Source organism: Branchiostoma floridae, chromosome 12, assembly GCF_000003815.2.
Source record: "Branchiostoma floridae strain S238N-H82 chromosome 12, Bfl_VNyyK, whole genome shotgun sequence".
Taxonomy (NCBI): Eukaryota; Metazoa; Chordata; class Leptocardii; order Amphioxiformes; family Branchiostomatidae; genus Branchiostoma; species Branchiostoma floridae.
The window spans coordinates 2229613-2249210 of NC_049990.1; the positions used below are offsets into that span (position 1 = coordinate 2229613).

Here is a 19598-nt window from a genome sequence, read left to right on the forward strand (position 1 = left end):
TTTACAGTACCCCTGTATAGAGCCCTAAACACCGATTTGTTGATGGTGACGTGAACCAAGTGTTTACATTCATATAGCCCGTGGAGCTGCTTGATCAGCTATCGGCTCCGTGTGTTTGTTGTTTACAGTATCCCTGTATAGAGCCCTAAACACCGATTTGTTGATGGTGACGTGAACCAAGTGTTTACATTCATATAGCCCGTGGAGCTGCTTGATCAGCTATCGACTCCGTGTGTTTGTTGTTTACAGTATCCCTGTATAGAGCCCTAAACACCAATTTGTTGATGGTGACGTGAACCAAGTGTTTACATTCATATAGCCCGTGGAGCTGCTTGATCAGCTATTGGCTCCGTGTGTTTGTTGTTTACAGTATCTCTGTATGGAGCCCTAAACACCGATTTGTTGATGTTGACGCAGTGAAGCAAGTGTTTACATTCAAAGTGCGCAGAGCGCTGCTTGTTCAGTTATCGGCTCTGTGCTTGTTGTTTACAATATCTCCGTATAGAGCCCCAATACCGATTTGTTTTGGTTAACGTGAACCAAATATTTACATTCATAGTTCGCATTTGTTGAAGGTGCTAGTTCAGCCCGTCCCCGTTTGTTTTTCTTCTACGAGAGAAGCTTCTCCATGGATTTAAAAAAAATCATGAAGGTGACGAGAACTAAGTGTTTGCATTCATTAGTGCGTAGAGCCCGTTTCGTGGAGCTGGAGGGCTGTACGAGCAACCTCCATGGAGGTGCTCTGTAGAGCTCCTCCATGGAGGTTGCTCGTGCAGCCCCTATTGAGAGCGGTTCGGAAACGTTCGTGTTCCCGTCCTTCCGAAGCGAAAACCACAACTTCCGCTGTTTTAGAAACAACCTACTGGTGTTTTTGTGCAAGACTAGGGTTCAACTTTGTTCCGGTAAGACGATCTGTTGTATTTTGATCCTAAAACTTCTGTAGATTTGACAGAAAACTGCAGCTGGTAACGTTATCCCAACTACATTTTTTCTGTCTTCTGTGGGTGTTGAAAAATAGACCGTAGCTTTCAGAAGTACATGATACTCATGTTTCGTTGTAACTTTGCTGTTTTCCGCCCCTAAAATTGAGAAAATAATCTGTCAAATTTATTCAAGATTCAAACGGGGGAAGCGAGGAGGGCAGAAGATAACGTAAACAACATCTTGGGCTCATGAGGGGTTTCCCGTGGGTTTCTCTTTTGACAATTATTTAGGTTGTAACCATTTAACATTGAAATGGTTGAAACTACAAGTGCGTTAAGGTTTATTTTCAAGTGTAAAGGTAACTCCATTGTGTTCATTGGTGTAAAGAAACGTTATAATGGTATGCAGGGCGCGGTTGATATATGTACGGTATACTGTAAACCCCTCCGTCTGCCCCTAGGCCGGCCGCCATTCCAACATCTGGTGTTCATCACGGCGGGTTCTACATTTTACGGGGAGGTTCAGTAACTGATGCTTAGACGTGTTTTAATTTAAGGTTTTCTCTTTGTATTTTCGGGCACAACTAGTAGGAACAGAAATATCCCATATCGCTAAAGTTTGACCGGGCGACGTATCTGTATCTGTATCTATATAGCCGCCCTTCGGCGTAACACACCAGCTTCGCAAGCACGCGGTGCAGCAGCAGCTGGTTATATTACACTGAACGATCCGTCACACCTAACTTTTGCACATCTATCTGCAAGCGTTCTTTAAAACTATCCAGAGAAGATGCCCCTACTGTGCTTGGTGATAACAATTTCCAGTTCTGGGAAAATACGAGTTTTTGAACACATCAATCCTAGGTTGGTAACTCTGGTATTTGAAGGCATGACTGTTTCTTGTTCTTTTTTGAGAGGGTATTAGATACTTAGGCCACAGCAAGTAAATTTTATGGATGACATCCTCTGCAGACTGCAAAAATAGTGCGATAGGGCGAAAAAAAAACAAGATGGGTAAAAAAAAAAAGACATGGCTACATTTTCAAAATTAGGCACCATAAAGTTGTGCTAAATGTTGTAACAAGAATTAAAGGGACAAAACATGGTATCAGAGCCAACAAGGCATTCATTCATGTATTCAAGACATGTACTGGTGTGGTAAAAGTGACACTGGTGTGGAAGACTGGCATCACCAACAATTGGTGTCACTTTTACAACTATCCAATAAGTTTCATTTCTACAACTACAGCCCTGGGTACCTCGCAAGTACAGTAGGCTATAATACAACATATTGGCTCATTTTGGTACTTAATCGTCATGTTGACCATCTTACAGAAGAAAAAAATACTTGTTTTGTTTTCTGGAATCAGGCGAAAATTAATGCGCGCGCTGATGTCATCCATAAAATTTACTTGCTGTGGCCCTATCAGTCGGTACGTCCACCAGTTTATTGCTCATTTTGTACATCATGCAAAGTCTGGACATTTTCCTTCTGTCCTCAAGTGACATCCACTGCAGATCTGTTTTCATTTTGGTAACACTAGAATCCCTGTTATAGTTGTTTGTGCAGAATCTGGCAGCTTGGTTCTGTACCCTTTCAAGTTTATCTTTGTCTTTCTTTGTATACGGATCCCATACTGTTGCAGCATATTCAAGGTTAGGTCTTACCAGTGATGTGTATGCAAGTGATTTTACCCTGACTGGGCATGCCCACAAGTTGCGTTTGATCACTCCCAATGTCTGTTTAGCCTTGGTTGTTATTGGACGTCACATAATTCCTCAACTATAGTGTACTTAATTCCTCACCCCGATAGGGATTATCGTTTAAAAACAAAGACAAAATTGTCCCCCGTAATTGTCCCATGTTGCCAACAAGATAATGATGGTGCATATTTCATGACAACTAAAATGTTTGCGAAAAGTTAGTAATTTCCTAATACAATACAGACACACGAGGGTTCCGGTATTTTAGGCTTGTACCTAGTGGGGTATTCTGGCATATGACTCACACACATTCACAGACTTAAAAATTCATGCATTCCTATGGCCAGTATGGATTAAATGTATCTAACTTGATCGTTCCTATTGTCTCTACAGAAGTTGCACAAACTCTAGGAGGATGTCGGCAGCAAGCAGTGCGTGGGGTTTGGGTGACGTCAGGAGAAAGGCGAAAAAGGATTCTTCTGTGCGATCTGTCAGAGAGGAGAAACGCTACAATTGTGAGGAGTGTAACAAGCAGTTCAGTTATCTGGGTAATCTGAAGACTCACATGCGGACTCACACAGGTGAGAAACACTACAGGTGTGAGGAGTGCAGCAAGCAGTTCAGTCAGCTGTGTAATCTTGAAAGACATATGCGGACTCACACAGGGGAGAAACCGTACAACTGTGAGGAGTGCAGCATGCAGTTCAGTCAGCTTGGCAGTCTAAAGAAACACATGCGGACTCAAACGGGGGTGAAACCGTACAAGTGCGAGGAGTGCAGCAAGCAGTTCAGTCAACTGAGTCATCTTGAGGAGCACATGCGGACTCACACAGGGGAGAAACCCTACAGGTGTGAGGAGTGCAGCAAGCAGTTCAGTGTGCTGTGTAATTTGAAGACTCATATACGGACTCACACAGGGGAGAAACCCTACAGGTGTGAGGAGTGCAGTAGGCAGTTCAGTGAGCTGGGTCATTTGAAGAGTCACATGCGGACTCACACAGGGGAGAAACCGTACAGGTGTGAGGAGTGCAGCAGGCAGTTCAACGTGCTGGGTGCTCTGAAAAGACACATGCGGACTCACACAGGGGAGAAACCCTACAAGTGTGAGGAGTGCAGCCTGCAGTTTAGTCAGTCGGGTGCCATGAGGAGACACATGCGGACTCACACAGGGGAGAAACCCTACAGATGTGAGGAGTGCAGCAGGCAGTTCAGTGAGCTGGGTAATCTTAAGAAACACATGCGGACTCACACAGGGGAAAAGTCATAGATGTGAGGAGTGTAGCAGCCAGTTCCGCGAGCCATGTGGTCTTACCTACGTGCACACGTAATAAACCTTGGGAAAGTGAATTACATAGTTTAGTCAGCCGTTGATCCTGAAGACTTACATCCTTATTATCACGTTATCAGTAAAGTCACTTTAGATTGTGTTGTTGAGGCAACAGCTTTTCTGTTATATTTAAAGATCGTCTGTGTTTGAAGAAGTCAATCTGGATTAGATTTGAACCGTGTTTCGTTAAACAAGAGTTGAACTGTACTTTCCATCACAACCAATTGGACTTACACAAATGTTTCACTTACCAACTCCAAACTTTGTTTAGAAATAAGAAATTCACCACTTCTGTGACGTCACGCTATGCATATGCAGAGACGAGGGCTACCATAGACTTTATGAACTTGTGACCCACTGCTCATTGAATCATGTGTTCTATCTACAAAAAAGGTAGATTGTTCACAAACATTGGACTAGGAAATTACAGCTTTTGATCTAGCATCTTCCACAACTACTAAGGTAATTTTTATTCCACATCAATAGTTAAGTTGGTTGTGGTGTTTTAGGATTTAGTTTCCAAGATGTTAGTTTTGTTGGAAGCATATCTTATTAAGTTAACTTCTTACGGTATAGCTTCTATGATGGTAAATCGTGTTTGATTTTTTTCGAACAAACTAGAACGTAACATTGTTCTTATTAACTAGAGCTTTACAGTGTTTTTTGTCAACTAGAACGTAACATTGTTCTTGTTAACTAGAACTTTACAATGTTTTTGTTAACTAGAACATAACATTGATTTTGTAAATTAGAACGTAACATTGATTGTGTAAACTAGAACTTATTGTTTTGTGTAGTAATAGACGTATAATTAACAGCAGTAAATCAATGTCTGCAAGGCGAAAAGTACATCCTTGAGTAGTTCTTCTTACAACCTAAGAGTAAGATGATGATGGGTGTATTTTTATTTTCCTCATAGAAATAGTATCTCTAAACATAACCTCCTGGCTCTAGTTATGTTACGTGATGTTATATATATATTTTAGGCTAGAAGTTTTAAGGTAGAACAAAAGACTAGTAGAGGTGTTTCACGTTTTATTAGATAAGCTTACTTTTATAACTATCTCTGTTGTTAATTTTGATACTAAGTAGCTATAGTGTTCATTCATCTATTTGTAAACAGGTTGGTAGCTAATTTAGGCTAACAGTTTGAGTTTAGATAGGAGAACAACAAAACGAGAAGAATCAGTAATGCTTTTCTTAGACAAGTTCAGTTTACTAACTCTTATCTATTTTGTTATTGATTTTGATATTTTGCATTTGTTAACTTTTTTTTTTCAAATAAACATTTTGAAACCAAGCATGTATTTTTTTTTCTATTTCACATTGAGTTGTTACTACATGAGAAGTATAGGATATTCAAATTTCACCATCCCAACCATTACAAGGCGAGATATCTAGAACACCAGATATGAAGACCGGAAGTCTTGCTGCAGTGTCTTAGAAAGTCCCTAGGGGCCAATTATAGATCATTTCATTATCCCAACACATGAGGCAGTGTTGATACACTCACGATCTCTGTAAGATTATCCACCAATACTCAATATCACAGAGCCGATCTGTGGCTAGAAGCTTTAATGTGCGTCTACAACGCTCCTGACGGTTGGTAATGTATGCGGACAGTAGTCAGTAGGGATTAAAAACGCCATGCCGTCATAAAACAGACCAAACATTTATAGTTGTGACTGTCGTCCATTTACATCCAACAAGACCGCAACAACACGCTCATAACATCCTACGCTAATTTTAACATATCGAAATTGCAACACCCATTCCCATCATACACCACTGGGAAACAAAATGGCGGCGCCCGTGAACACAGGCTAAACCATACCGCAAACCTGTAATACATGTAATATCATTTCCCAATTTTATCTTGTACGATTGGCTCTTCTAAATTATATCCTCATTCCTACAAGCTCAGCATTCAGCTGAGAGATGTCGCGACAACTATTGGATAACCAGGAGATGATGTTTGACCCAAAACAAAAGATTACTTCCGGGTCACATGACGCTGTCTTCCTGTTTACTCGGAGAGTCGAGAGCGACAGCGGTTTGGAAAAGTTCCCGTCCTTCCGGAGCAAAAATCACAACTTTCGCGGTTTTAGAGACAACCTACTGCAGTTTCTGTGCAAGACTAGGGTTCAAGTCTGTTTAGGTAAGACGATCTGTTGTATATTGACTGTAAAACTTCTGCAGATTTGACAGGAAACTGACGCGTGTCGCGATTTGGTACGGGTCCCGTCAACGTCCTTGCTGTAACTCAGCTCCATTTTCTTGTCTCCTGTGGGTGTTGAAAAATAGACCGATACACATGTTCATTTGTAGCTTTACTGATTTCCGCAACTAAAATGGAGGAACTTTTTTATCACTGTGTATTCAAAATCCACACGGGAAGCAAGACAGAAGACAGAAGATAACGTAAACAAAATTCTTGGGCCCTAAAGGGGTTTATAGATGATTTTTCTTCCACGAATTTTGGCGTTGTAATCGTAAAAACGATTGTAACTGCAGGTGTATATACTTATATTTTACATTTAAAAAGAGTGAGTTTTATAGTGTTCATTGGTGTTAAGAAACGTCTTGCTGGTATGAAGGACGCGGGTTGAGATATGAACGGTATACTGCAAACCCCTCCGTCCGCCCTTGTTCCGAAAACTGTCCATTCCACATCTGGTGTTCATCATGGCGCGTTCCTTACTTTACGGGGAGGTTCAGTAACTATCCCACAGACGTGTTTTCAAATTTAGGGTTTCAAATTCAAGTTTTTCTCCTTATCTTTTTCGAAGACAATTTAATCAGCAAAAAAACTCATTTCGGTGAAGATTGACTGACTGACGCCACATATTTTGCTGAGAAATCGGTAAGAATTTGAGAGATCACCATTTTTCTTTTGTTTCTAGTAACTATTGTAGCTATGAGCTTTCGGTGGCGTATGCCGGTATGGTGTCAAAAGTCATATTCTTTGTTTTTGTCATACTGTTATGCCCGTAAAGAATAGATGTCTGTCCCCTTTCTCACACGTTAATCTCTAGAAACCCGTTTTTCATGACAAAATCCAAGGAAGGCCGCAAAATCCTAAGGGTTAGACTGCAGACCAGGTTCTCGACAGCTCATTTCAGCTTGTAATTTGCAGTGATTTCTGTATATACTTTGGCAATATTCTATTCGTTGCTTCTTTTTTCATGAAAATTCTGTGTCAGTGTCAAATATAAACTAATCTCCAAGCAGATCTTGCGGTGGCATAAGATAGTACCATAAGCTGGGGAAGGAGTTTAGCCGGCAGAGGAGTATTATTTCATCGCAAGATCTGCTCGCCGCTCATTACACCTTACTGAAAAGTATTGCGTACTATATCTAAACTAAGGATGAAGCATGAAGACTATGGATGAATTTACGATGAAGCAACTCTTATCGTTTCTGTTGTCTGTACAGAAGTTGCACAAGATCTAGGAGGATGTCGACAACAAGCGGAGCCCAGAGTTCGGGAGACACCAGGAAAAGGGTGAAAAAGGGTTCCTCTGTGCGATCTGTCAGAGAGGAGAAACGCTACAGGTGTGAGGAGTGCAGCAGGCAGTTCAGTCATCTTGGTAATCTGAAAGCTCACATTAGGACTCACACTGGTGAGAAACCCTACAGGTGTGAGGAGTGCAGCAGGCAGTTTAGTCAGCTGGGTCATCTGAAAAGTCACATCCAAACTCACACATGTGAGAAACCCTACATGTGTGAGAAGTGCAGCAAGCCGTTTAATCAGCTGTGTGATCTGAAGACTCACATGCGGACTCACACAGGTGAGAAACCCTACAAGTGTGAGGAGTGCAGAAGGCAGTTCAGTCAGCTGGGTGATCTGAAGAAACACGTGCGGACTCACACTGGAGAGAAGCCCTACAGGTGTGAGGAGTGCAGCAGGCAGTTTAGTCGGCTGGGTCATCTTAAGAGTCACATACGGACTCACACAGGGGAGAAACCCTACAAGTGTGAGGAGTGTAGCAGGCAGTTCAGTGAGCGGAGATATCTGAAGAGACACATACGGACTCACACAGGGGAGAAGCCCTTTAAGTGTGAGGAGTGCAGCAAGCAGTTCAGTCTGCTGGGTAATCTGAAGAAACACACGCGGACTCACACAAGGGAGAAACCCTACAGGTGTGAGGAGTGCAGCAGGGAGTTCTCTCGGCTGGATACTATGAAGAAACACATGCGGACTCACACAACAGGACTTGTACAAGTGTGAGGAGTTGAGTAAGCATTTCAGTCAGCTTAGTCATCTTGATGGACACAGACTGGGCCACAGTGTTCTCTTACAGGACGCGAGCTGACTCACACAGGTGAGAAACAAGTGTGAGTTGTACTGATAAAGCCAGCAGGTGGGGAAGTGAATCAGATCTGACAGTTAAGTCAGCGGTTGAACCTGAAAAGTTACATACACTGACACGTTGTCAGTAAAGCCAGTTCAGTTCGCGTTTTTGTGTCGCCAGCCTTTTCTGTTATGTGGTCCTTTTTGATCCCATATAAATATTGAAGTTTCTGCATCACTCCTACACAGTTCTCCCTCACGATGCGTTAATACTCTTCACACAAAGAAACACCATCACAAGTGTGCGAGGACACCGCACCGTATCGCGTTTTGATGCCATATAAATATTGAAGTTACCCGTGGTGTTGTACAATGTAGTTTGCAAGATTGTAGGTTTCTTGGATGTGTATCATGTTCAAGTTCATTTCCTGTTGTGTAACTTCTATAGTGGAATATTGCAGATGTTGTATGAATCGTCCCATAGCAAACTAAACGTTAGTTCCAACTAGCACATTTTTGTATCTTTATTGACATCGTTACATACAGTAGCGAGGTATGTCCTAAAAAAAATAGAATTTCGTTTGTTTTGTTTGAAGCGTTTCGTGTGTTGATTTACTACTAAAATTTTACATTTTTTCGGAATAATATGAAATATGAACCGTAGCAAGTTAGTTTCTAAAAGGCTACGAGTGAACTTACAACCTGAGATGATAATAAATCCATTGTTATTTTAATCTTCTAGGAATAGCTACGGTAATTCCTGAGCGTTGAATCTAAGATTCGCAGTTTCAGTGTAGATAAGAGAATTTAAAAACTAGCAGAAGTGTTAAGAATGTTGTAAGATAAGACCAGTTTACCGATTTCTAACTTTCTTTGTTGTTATTATTTATATTTACCTATTTTGTTAGTAGTTGCTTCAGAATAAAAAGTTCGAAAATAAACTTGTAGTTTTTCTTTTAAATTCAATTTGTTAATACTAGTGTATTAGAGTAGTGATGACACGAAGAAGAAGAAGAAGTGTATGAGAAATATACAAGAAAGTCCCATTTATTTATCATCCCAACCATAATAACAGGAGATATCTAGCACACGAAGTACCAAGGCCGGAAGTTCTGCTTGGTTATCTTTGAAAGTCACTTGGGGCTAATCATCTGAATATTTCATTTCCCCAAAATCTGAATAATGTTATAATACACACGATCTCTGTAGGATTATCCACAAATACTCATTATCACAGAACCGGTCTGTGGTTAGAAGCTTTAATGTTAGTCTATGTGCGTCTATAACGCTACTGACGGTTGGTATTGTATGCGGACAGTAGTCGGTAGGGATTAAAAACGCCATGACACCATAAAACAGACCAAACATTTATCGTTGTGACTGGCGTCCCTTTATATCCGACAAGACCGCAATGACACGCTCATAACATTGCACGCTGATATAACACATCGAAATTGCGACACCACTTCCCATCATACACTACTGGGAACCAAAATGGCGGCGCCCGTGGACGCAGGCTAAACCATAACGGTACCTGTAATATATCTAATATTATTTCTCAGGTTATACAATTTGCTCTTCTAAATTATATCCTCATTACCACAATCTCATTATCAGCTGAGCGATGTCGCGACAACTATTGGATAACCAGGAGATGATGTTTGACCCAAAACAAAAGATTACTTCCGGGTCACATGACGCCGTCTTCCTGTTTACTCGGCGAGTCGAGAGTGACGGCGGTTTGAAAAAGTTCCCGTCCTTCCGGAGCAAAAATCACAAAATAAGCGGCTTTAGAGACAACCTACTGGTGTTTGTGTGCAAAACTAGGGTTCAAGTTTGGTCCGGTAAGACGACCTGTTGTATTTTCACTCTATAATATCTGTAGATTTGACAGAAAACTGTCTCAATAGCATAATTTATGGATATTTAATTATAAATGTTCAACTAAGATGTGTTTGATATTAAAGATATATGAAACGAAGTTTAGTTTAGAAAGAAAATCTTAAAATCCCATTGTTTAAACCAAAATTAGTGATTTTTGTAAAATTTGCCTTTCAGAAACCCGTTGTCATGGCAACACGAAAAATCATAAACTTACCCAATCTGTTTTTTTAATTGTTGCCAACAATATTTTAGGAAAACTCACCAAGTTTGGTTGTTCTAGCACAAACCGTTTTGGAGATATAGGAGGTCAAAGTTGGTGCGGGCACTTTTAGCCTCCCCCCCCCCCCCCAGTCTGGATAGGGTTAACGTTGGTAATGTATGCGGACAGTAGTCAGTAGGGATTAAAAAACGCCATGACACCATAAAACAGACCAAAAACGTATCGTTGTGGCTGCCGTCCCTTTATCACACAAGACCGAAACGACACGCTCATAACATTCCACGGAAATATGAACATATCGAAATTGCAACACCACTTCCCATCATACACCATTGGGAAACAAAATGGCGGCGCCCATAGGCGCAGGCTAAACCATATCACAAACCTGTAATACATGTAATATAAGTTCTCAAGTTATACAATTGGATCTTCTAAATTATATCTTCAGTAAAACAATCTTAGCATTCAGCTGAGCGATGTCGCGACAACTATTGGGTAACCAGGAGATGATGTTTGACCCAAAGCAAAAGATTACTTCCGGGTCACATAACGCCGCCTTCCTGTTTACTCGGAGAGTCGACAGCGACAGCAGTTCGGAACAGTTCCCGTCATTCCGGAGCAAAAATCACAACTTTCGCGGCTTTAGAGACAACTTACTGGAGTTTGTGTGGAAGACTAGGGTTCAAGTTTGTTCAGGTAAGACGATCTGTTGTATTTTGACCCCAAAAACTCTAGATATGACAGAAAACTGAAGCGTACAAGTATCGTGATTTTGGTAGGGGTCCCGTCAACTGGGAACTCAAATCCATTTTTCTGTCTTCTGTGGGTGTTGATAAAACAAACCAGCCTACAGAAGGATTTGATATGCATGCTCCTTTTTTTAGCTTTGCTGTTTCCGCACCTAAAATGGATGAAATTTTCTATCATTATGTTTTTTCAAAATTCACACGGGGAAGCGAGGAGGTAAACAAAAGACAACGTTAACAACATATGGAGCCGTGAGGGGTTCACCGAGGGTTTTTCTTTTAACAATTGCTTGGGTTGTACCGTTGTATCCACCAAACAAAATGTTTGTTTAGGTATATGTACAATTGCAGGATCAATTTTCAAGTGTCTTTATTGATGTAGAAAAGGTTTATTGGTATGCAAGGCGCAATTGATATATGTACGGTATACTGTAAACCCCTCTGCCCGCCCCTGGGTCGGAAAATTTCCGCTATCATGGCGTGTTCCTTTTTTTACGGGGAGGTTCAGTAACTGATGCTTGGACGTGTTTTCAGATTTTCTCATTCAGTGACTACATAATACAAAGTTAGTTTACCGAGAAATTTATAAGAATTCGAGAGATTCGGTCACCATTTATTTGTTTTCATTGTAGCTACAAGCGTGAGGTGGCGTCTAGCGTCAATAGTCGCACTCCTTTGTTTTTGTCCTATTGTCATGTTTGTGAACAATAGATGTTGGCCCTTTCGCATTCGTTCATCTCATTAATAAAAACGTTTTTCATGACAAAATACATGTAGAAGGAAGACCGCGAAATCCGAAGGGCCAGACTGCAGACCAGGTTCTCGCCAGCGCATTTGAGCTTGTAAGGACATCTGCCCTGTGATTTGCCTTGATTTCAATCTCATTAAGCCGTTTTTTTACTGACAAAATCCGTTTTTCAACGCGAAATCCAAAGGGTCTGGCTGCAGGCCAGGTTCTCGCCAGCGCATTTATCTTGTAATTTGCAGTGATTTCAGCGAATTCTATTCGGTGTTCAGTTTTTTTTCAAAAAATAAAATTCTGTATCAGTGGCAAAAATAAACCCCATTTTTGCAGCTCGCTACGCCTAACTGTAAAATTCATGCGGACTATGGATGAACTAGCATTAAGCATCTCTGACTTGATCGTTCATATTGCCTCTACAGAAAGTGCACAAGATCTTAGAAAATGGCAACAACAAGCAGTGTCCAGGGTTTGGGTGACGTCAGGGGAAAGCTGAAAAAGGATTCTTCAGTGCGATCTAACAAAGAGGAGAAACGCTACAGCTGTGAGGAGTGCAGCAGGCAGTTCAGTCGATTGGGTGATCTGAAAACACACATGCGGACTCACACAGGGGAGAAACCCTACAGGTGTGAGGAGTGCAGCAAGCAGTTCAGTAAGCTTGGGAATCTGAAGACTCACATGCGGACCCACACAGGGGAGAAACCCTACAGTTGTGGGGAGTGTAGCAAGCAGTTCAGTCAGCAGGGTGATCTGAAGAAACACATGCGGACTCACACAGGTGAGAAACCTTACAAATGTGAGGAGTGCAGCAGGCAGTTTAGTGTGCTGCATAATCTGGAAAAACATGTGCGGACACACACCGGTGAGAAGCCTTACAGGTGTGAGGAGTGCAGCAGGCGATTCAGTGAACTGGTTACTCTGAAAAGACACATGCGGACTCACACAGGGGAGAAACCCTACCGTTGTGAGGAGTGCAGCAGACAGTTCAGTCAGCTGGGTGCTATGAACACCCACATGCAGACTCACACAGGGGAGAAACCCTACAGGTGTGAGGAGTGCGGCAAGCAGTTCAGTCGGCTGGATACTCTGAAGATTCACGTGCGGACACACACAGGGGAGAAACCTTACAAATGTGAGGAGTGCGGTAGGCAGTTCAGTGAGCTGGGTTCCCTTAAGAAACACATGCGGATTTACACAGGGGAGAAACCCTACAGGTGTGAGGAATGCAGCAGGCAGTTCAGTCAGTTGGGTTATCTGAAGAGTCACATGCGGACACACAGAGGGGAGAAAGCCTAGTCAAAGGTTCACCGGACAGTTCAGCAAGCCAGTTTACCTTACCTGTGTGCACGCGTAATGAACCCTGCAGATGCGAAAGTGAATCATACAGTTCATTTAGCTGTTGACCCTGAAGACTTAAATGCCTTATCAGCACGTTATCAGTAAAGTCACTTCAGTTTGTGTTGTTGAGGCAACAGCTTTTCTGTTGTCTTGAAAGTTCGTCTGTGTTTGAAGAAGTCATTCTAGATTAGATTTGAACTGGTTTTGTTAATCAAGAGTTTAAATGTTGTTTCCAACACAAACAATTGGACTTATCCAAACTTTGAACTCTTGATAGTATCGTTAGTCTTGTGTATTAATATTGTCTATTTGTGGCATATCATAAGCGGTGGATTGCTCATTTCATAACAAAGGCTTGAGTTTGACAGTTGAAAATTTGGGTAAGTCCAAGTTTGTCTTAGAAATGACAATTCAGCATTTCCCCTTCATTGCAGTAGTTTTAATTCCACATAAATAGTTAGGTGTGGTTTTGTAGAAGTTAGTTTCTAAGATGTTAGTTTTGTTAAAAACGTATACTATTCAAGTTGATCCTGTCTTTTGACTTTTGTGAAGTAGTTTTGTTAAAGTTTTAACTTAACATTTTTTTTAAATCTAGAATCAAGGACGTTATGTATAGTCCTTGCTAGAACCTAACATGCTGTTAGGTATAACTAAAGATTGTTTTTGTACCTTCATTGATAAATGAGGAACAGTTGCAAGTTAATGAGTACATGGGGGAAGGCGTTTTTTTCTTTACGAGTAAACTTACAACCAGCGATGATGATAAATGTACTATTTTCCTGTTCTTCTAGGAATAGTAGCTTTAGCTTTGTTTCTTTATATATTTCAGGCTTGTAGTTTGGATTTAAATGGGATAAGACTAGTAGAACTGCTAAGAATTTAGTTAGATAAGTTCACTTTACTGTTAAGTAACTATCTCTGTTATAGATTTGTTCTAGTTTGCATTTATCAATTATATTCACAGTTACTTTCAAATAAACAGTTATAAGCCAAGCATGTAGTTTTTCTTTCACACTTCAAATAAACATAAGCCAAGTTTTTATTTTACATTGAATAAATCTCATGAGTACATGAGAAGCATAGGAAATATACATTTACTTATCATTAAAACCATTAGAACACAAGGTATTTGTCGTAGAAGATACAAAGACCGGAAGTCCTGCTGTATTACCTTTGAAAGTCACTGGATTTTCTGATTCTTTCATTCTCCCAACACCACATTAGTGTTAAATAGACACACAATCCCTGCAGTATGTTCCGCCTATACCAGATATCACAGAGCCGGGGTGTGGCTAGAATCTTTAATGTCCATCCACGCTACAACAATCATGAGAGTTATACAATGGGTTCTGCATTAAGCTAAGCAGAAGTTCGGCTCCGGCTATGATTATGGGGAAAACATTATTTCCAAGACAAAGAAAGGGGGACAAAATAGAAAACCTAACAAAATACGCCTAAAAATACGTCAAAAACAGTCTTAGCCGAACCTCTGCTTGAAGAATGCAATGTCGCGACATATTCATATATGGCCTCCTTTGGTCAATATTGACCACGGTAAAATCCTAATCGATATCAGCCCTATAACGTCGACTGTGGCTAAACAGTCCAATACGAGAATGACAGTCCCTGCCGCATATCGCGACAACTATTGAGTAATCAGGAGAGGCTGTCTAACCCCTGACAGGAGAATACTTCCGGGTCATCTTCGCCGCGGCTTCCTGTTTACTCGAGGTGTCGAGGTCGACAGCGGTTTGGAAAAGTTCCCGTCCTTCCGGAGCAAAAAACACAACTTTCGCGGCTTTAGAGACAACCTACTGGTGTTTGTGTGCAAGGCTAGGGTTCCAGTTTGTGCAGGTAAGATGATCGGTTCTGTTTTGACTCTAAAATGTCTGTAAATCTTTTAGAGAAAACTGAATAATTTGAAGCGTGTCGTGATTTTGGTAGGGGTCCCGTCAACTGTCTTCTGTGGGTGTTAAAAAATAGACCAAAGCCTGCAGAAGGAAGTGATACACACGTTTCTTTGAAGCGCTTGGCTGTTTTTCGCAAGTAGAATTTGGGTGAAATTTTCCATCAATGTTTATGTTTAAGAAGACGGAAAATTACGTAAACAAAATTCTTGGGCCCTTAAGGGGTTTATAGGTGATTTCTTTAACTTTTAAGCAAGGATCGAGGAGAAAGGTTGAAGATATAAACGTAAACAAATTTTGAGGCCGTTGAAGGGTTTATAGATGATCATTCTTTTATAATTCTTTTGTTATAATCGTTTGAAATGTTTTACCGGTATGCAGACCGCAGTTGATACATGTACGGTATACTGTAAACCCCTCCGCCCGCCCCTGGACCGAAATCTTCCAGCCATTTCTGACATCTGGTGTTCATTATAGCGTGTTCCACATTTTACGGGGAGGTTCAGTAACTGATGCTTGGGTGTGTTTTCAAATTTAGAGTTTTCTCTTTGCACATTCGGGGACAACTTGTAATTTCTGTAACAAACAAAAAATCCAAAATCCGTTTTTGGTGAAGTTTGACCGAGTAATTTCACACATTTTACCGAGAAATTGCTACAAATTCGGGAGAATCTCCATTTCTTTGTTTTCATTGTACTGTAGCTACGGAAGGGGTACGGCGTGTAGCGTCAGAAATCACACAACTTTGTGTTATCCTATTGTTATGCTCGTAAATAATAGCGCAGTTTCAGTTTCTTTCGCGTACGTTAATCAGATTGAATACCTTTTTTGCATTTTGCGACTTGCAGTCGCAAAATGCCTTCTATCCATAGTAGTCGCCGTTGTGATGGGGTGATGGAGTGATGTTGAGATGAACGGACCTGTTCAATCCATGCCAAACATTTCTATACCTGTTAAAACAGGCGTTTCTTCAACATGTTCGCACTGGCGCAGTGGTTAGAGTTTACGCATTCTAAACCAATGCACCCGGTTCGAATCCGTGGAGGTAGATTTTTTTTTCTTTTTTACATCCATTAAAATACTAATTTTTACATCCATTTGGCCACACCAATTTATTTCTTTGGTTAACGGATTCGCCGCTTTGGTTACTTGCCGAATAGAAATAAAAATTAAAAGCAAACCCACTTAAATATGCCCGCTACAGAGCTCACTCATCAACAGGCAGTGTAGTGAAATTGCTGCAGTTCACGCAAATTTTAACAGGTGGCGTCTAGATCTAGATTCAGGCACATATGTGAATCTCTCCATGCGCCAATATCAGGTTTAGTTACTCTGTTCTATTTATATGACATTCTAATAACTAGAAAAAAACGTTCACACACGCAAACATTGGCAAAATGCCAGCTTTTTTAAAAGCACTTGTTTAAATAAAAACGAAGTCCGCTACATTGTACAGATGCATATCCAAAGCGTCAGACCAGTCATTTCATCCCCCCCCCCCCTTTGCTGTTATTTGCCGTGATTTGTGTCCGAATTCGGTATTCTCAAAGCAGATGCTATGGTGGGATACGATAATATCTTTTATATCATACCTGTGACGCGAAAACGTTCGATATAGGTGTTCCGGACCGTGTGATACAAAGCCGTATCACACATGCTTCGAAGTTAGCCTCCATAGCAGGCTCTCTATGGCGCCGGCAGTCAGAAAAGGCCAGCAATCAGCGACCCAGTACAAAAAGAAATGGCCAGCAAAAGTGTACTATGAGCCAACAAAGGCCATAGAGAGCCTGCTATGGAGGCCACTTCGAAGTTGTATCACACACGTTCCCATCGAATAATTTGAAATACTCTAGATCTGAACACGCAGAGTGTAGCGCGGTCGAAAATTAGAATACCTAAGTCGGACGTCGGAACATTGCAGTTGCAGCAATTTTTGTTCGAGAGCAGCAAAATTTTCTCAACTTCTGGTGTATTTTTAATCGAAATATGTGTTTTCTCAGGTTGGCATGATATGAATAGAATATAACACGGTGTCGCGGGTCGGGCTGATACTTCGGTTTATACGGAATACACCGTGTTGTATTCTATACATACTGACTGGAGGAGTCTAACCGGCCCTCTTGGAGCTTACGAGGCAGAATTATTTTCGTTGCCTTTTTTTCTAAGAAAATGTTGCTCCTGTGGCAAAGACAACCCTTACTTCCGCCCCTCACCACGCCTTACTGAAAATTTTATGCCTTGCGGACAAAACAGCTATGAATGAAACATTTCTAACATGACCATTCCTCGATTGTCTCTACAGAAAGTGCAACAGATCTAGGAGGATGTCGGCAACAAGCAGTGCCAAGAGTTTGGGTGACGTCAGAATAAAGGCGAAAAGGGATTCTTCTGAGCGATCTGTCAGAGAGGAGAAACGCTACAGGTGTGAGGAGTGCAGCAGGCAGTTCGGTAAGCTGTGTAATCTGAAGGCTCACATGCGGACTCACACAGGGGAGAAACCCTACAAGTGTGAGGAGTGCAGCTGGCAGTTCAGTCAGCTGGGTGCTCTGAAGAGTCACATGCGGACTCACACAGGGGAGAAACCCTACCAGTGTGAAGAGTGCAACAGGCAGTTCAGTCGGCAGAGTGATCTGAAGACTCACGTGCGGACTCACACAGGAGAGAAACCCTTTAAATGTGAGGAGTGCAACAGGAAGTTTAGTCGGCTGGATAGTCTGAAGAAACACTTGCGGACTCACACAGGGGAGAAACCCTACAGGTGTAAGGAGTGCAGCAAGCAGTTCAGTCAGCTGGGTGATCTGAAGAGACACATGCTGACCCACACAGGGGAGAAACCCTACAAGTGTGAGGAGTGCAGTAGACAGTTTAGTGTGCTGAATAGTCTGAAGAGTCACATGCGCACTCACACAGGTGAGAAACCGTACAGCTGTGAGGAGTGCAGCAGGCAGTTCAGTTATCCGGGCAGTCTAGAGAGACACAAGAGGACTCACACAGGTGAGAAACCCTACAGGTGTGAGGTGTGCAGCAGACAGTTCGGTGAGTCGGGTGCTCTGACGAAACACATGCGGACTCACACAGGGGAGAAACCCTACATGTGTGAGGAGTGCAGCAAGCAGTTCAGTGAGCTGGTTAATCTGAAGAGACATATGCGGACTCACACAGGGGAGAAACCCTACCGGTGTGAGGAGTGCAGCAAGCAGTTCAGTCAGCCAGGTGAACTGAAGACTCACATGCGGACTCACACAGGTGAGAAACCCTACACGTGTGAGGAGTGCAGCAAGCAGTTCAGTCGACTGGATTCTCTGAAAAAACACATGCGGACTCATACAGGGGAGAAACCCTACAGGTGTGAGGTGTGTAGCAGAAAGTTCAGTCAGCTGGGAAATCTCAAGACTCACATGCGGACTCACAGGGAAAACTCAAAGATGTGAGGAGACCCGAGTGCAGCAGCCAGTTGAGTGAGTCAGGTGATCTAACTCATGTGCACACGTAGTGATGGTGCGAAAGCGAAACAGACAATTCGGTCATAGTTGATCATAGTTTGTGTTGTTGGGGCAACAGCTTTTCTATTATCTGTGTTGGACGTCATTCTGGATTAGATTTGAACTGGATTTTGTTAACCAAGAGTTGAACTGTACTTTCCAACACAAGCAATTGGGTTGAAACAAATTTTCGACGGACTAACCCCAGACTTATTAATGAATGAACAACTTACTGCTTCTGTGACGTCATGCTGTGTAGAGACAGAGACGGTGGCTGCCATAAACTTTCCACTCATTGAAGTTCCCTTAGTCATGTGTTCTATTTTTGACGACACATAAGCTTTGAACTGCTCATCTCATAACAAGAGCTTGAGTTTGACCGTTGAAAATTTTTTGTGCTAGAAATTAGAGTTGGGCATTTTTCCTGTTATTGAAGTAGTTATGATTCCACATGAATACTTGGTTGTGGTTTTATAGAAGTAAGTTTCTAAGATGTTAGTTTTGTTGGAAACTTTTTACCATTCAAGTTGGTTTCCTGACATTTGAATTCAATGATCTTCTTCACAGAACAACTTAGCATTGTTTTTGTGATGTAGAACATAACATTGTTTTCGCTAAGTGGAACTTAACGTTGTTGGTTTTAATCTAGAAGTTAACATTGTTTTTGTAAGCTATAACTAAACATTGCTTTTGTAAGCTATAACTAAACATTGTTTTTGTATCTTCATTGCCAAATGAGGAACAGTAGCAATTAATGAGTACAAGGGGAAGGAGTTCCTCCTTTACGAGTGAACTTACAACCAGAGATGATGATAAATGTATTATTTTCCTATTCGTGTAGGAATAGTAGCTCTAGCTATGTTTCTTCATATATTTTAGGGTTGTGGTTTGAATTTTCATATATATTTTAGGCTTGTAGTTTGAATTTAGATGGGATAAAAACAAACTGGTAACATGTTTATATTTACTGACATAAGTTCACTTTACTGATTAGTAACTATCTTTGTTATTGATTTTTGATAGTTAACATT

At 41.4% G+C, this 19598-nt stretch overlaps 1 protein-coding gene across 1 annotated transcript; it reads left to right on the top strand.

Annotated features, from left to right (window-relative positions):
- The first annotated feature begins 784 nt into the window (after positions 1-784).
- On the top strand, positions 785-18516 carry LOC118427964 (zinc finger protein 208-like). Its single transcript, XM_035837930.1, has 7 exons — positions 785-902; positions 3021-3888; positions 4464-4480; positions 7390-7828; positions 8060-8179; positions 12282-13094; positions 17653-18516. Exons 2-7 carry the CDS (start codon positions 3043-3045, stop codon positions 18514-18516), a joined length of 3099 nt encoding a protein of 1032 aa, XP_035693823.1. The 5' UTR covers positions 785-902; positions 3021-3042.
- The last annotated feature ends 1082 nt before the right edge of the window (positions 18517-19598 follow it).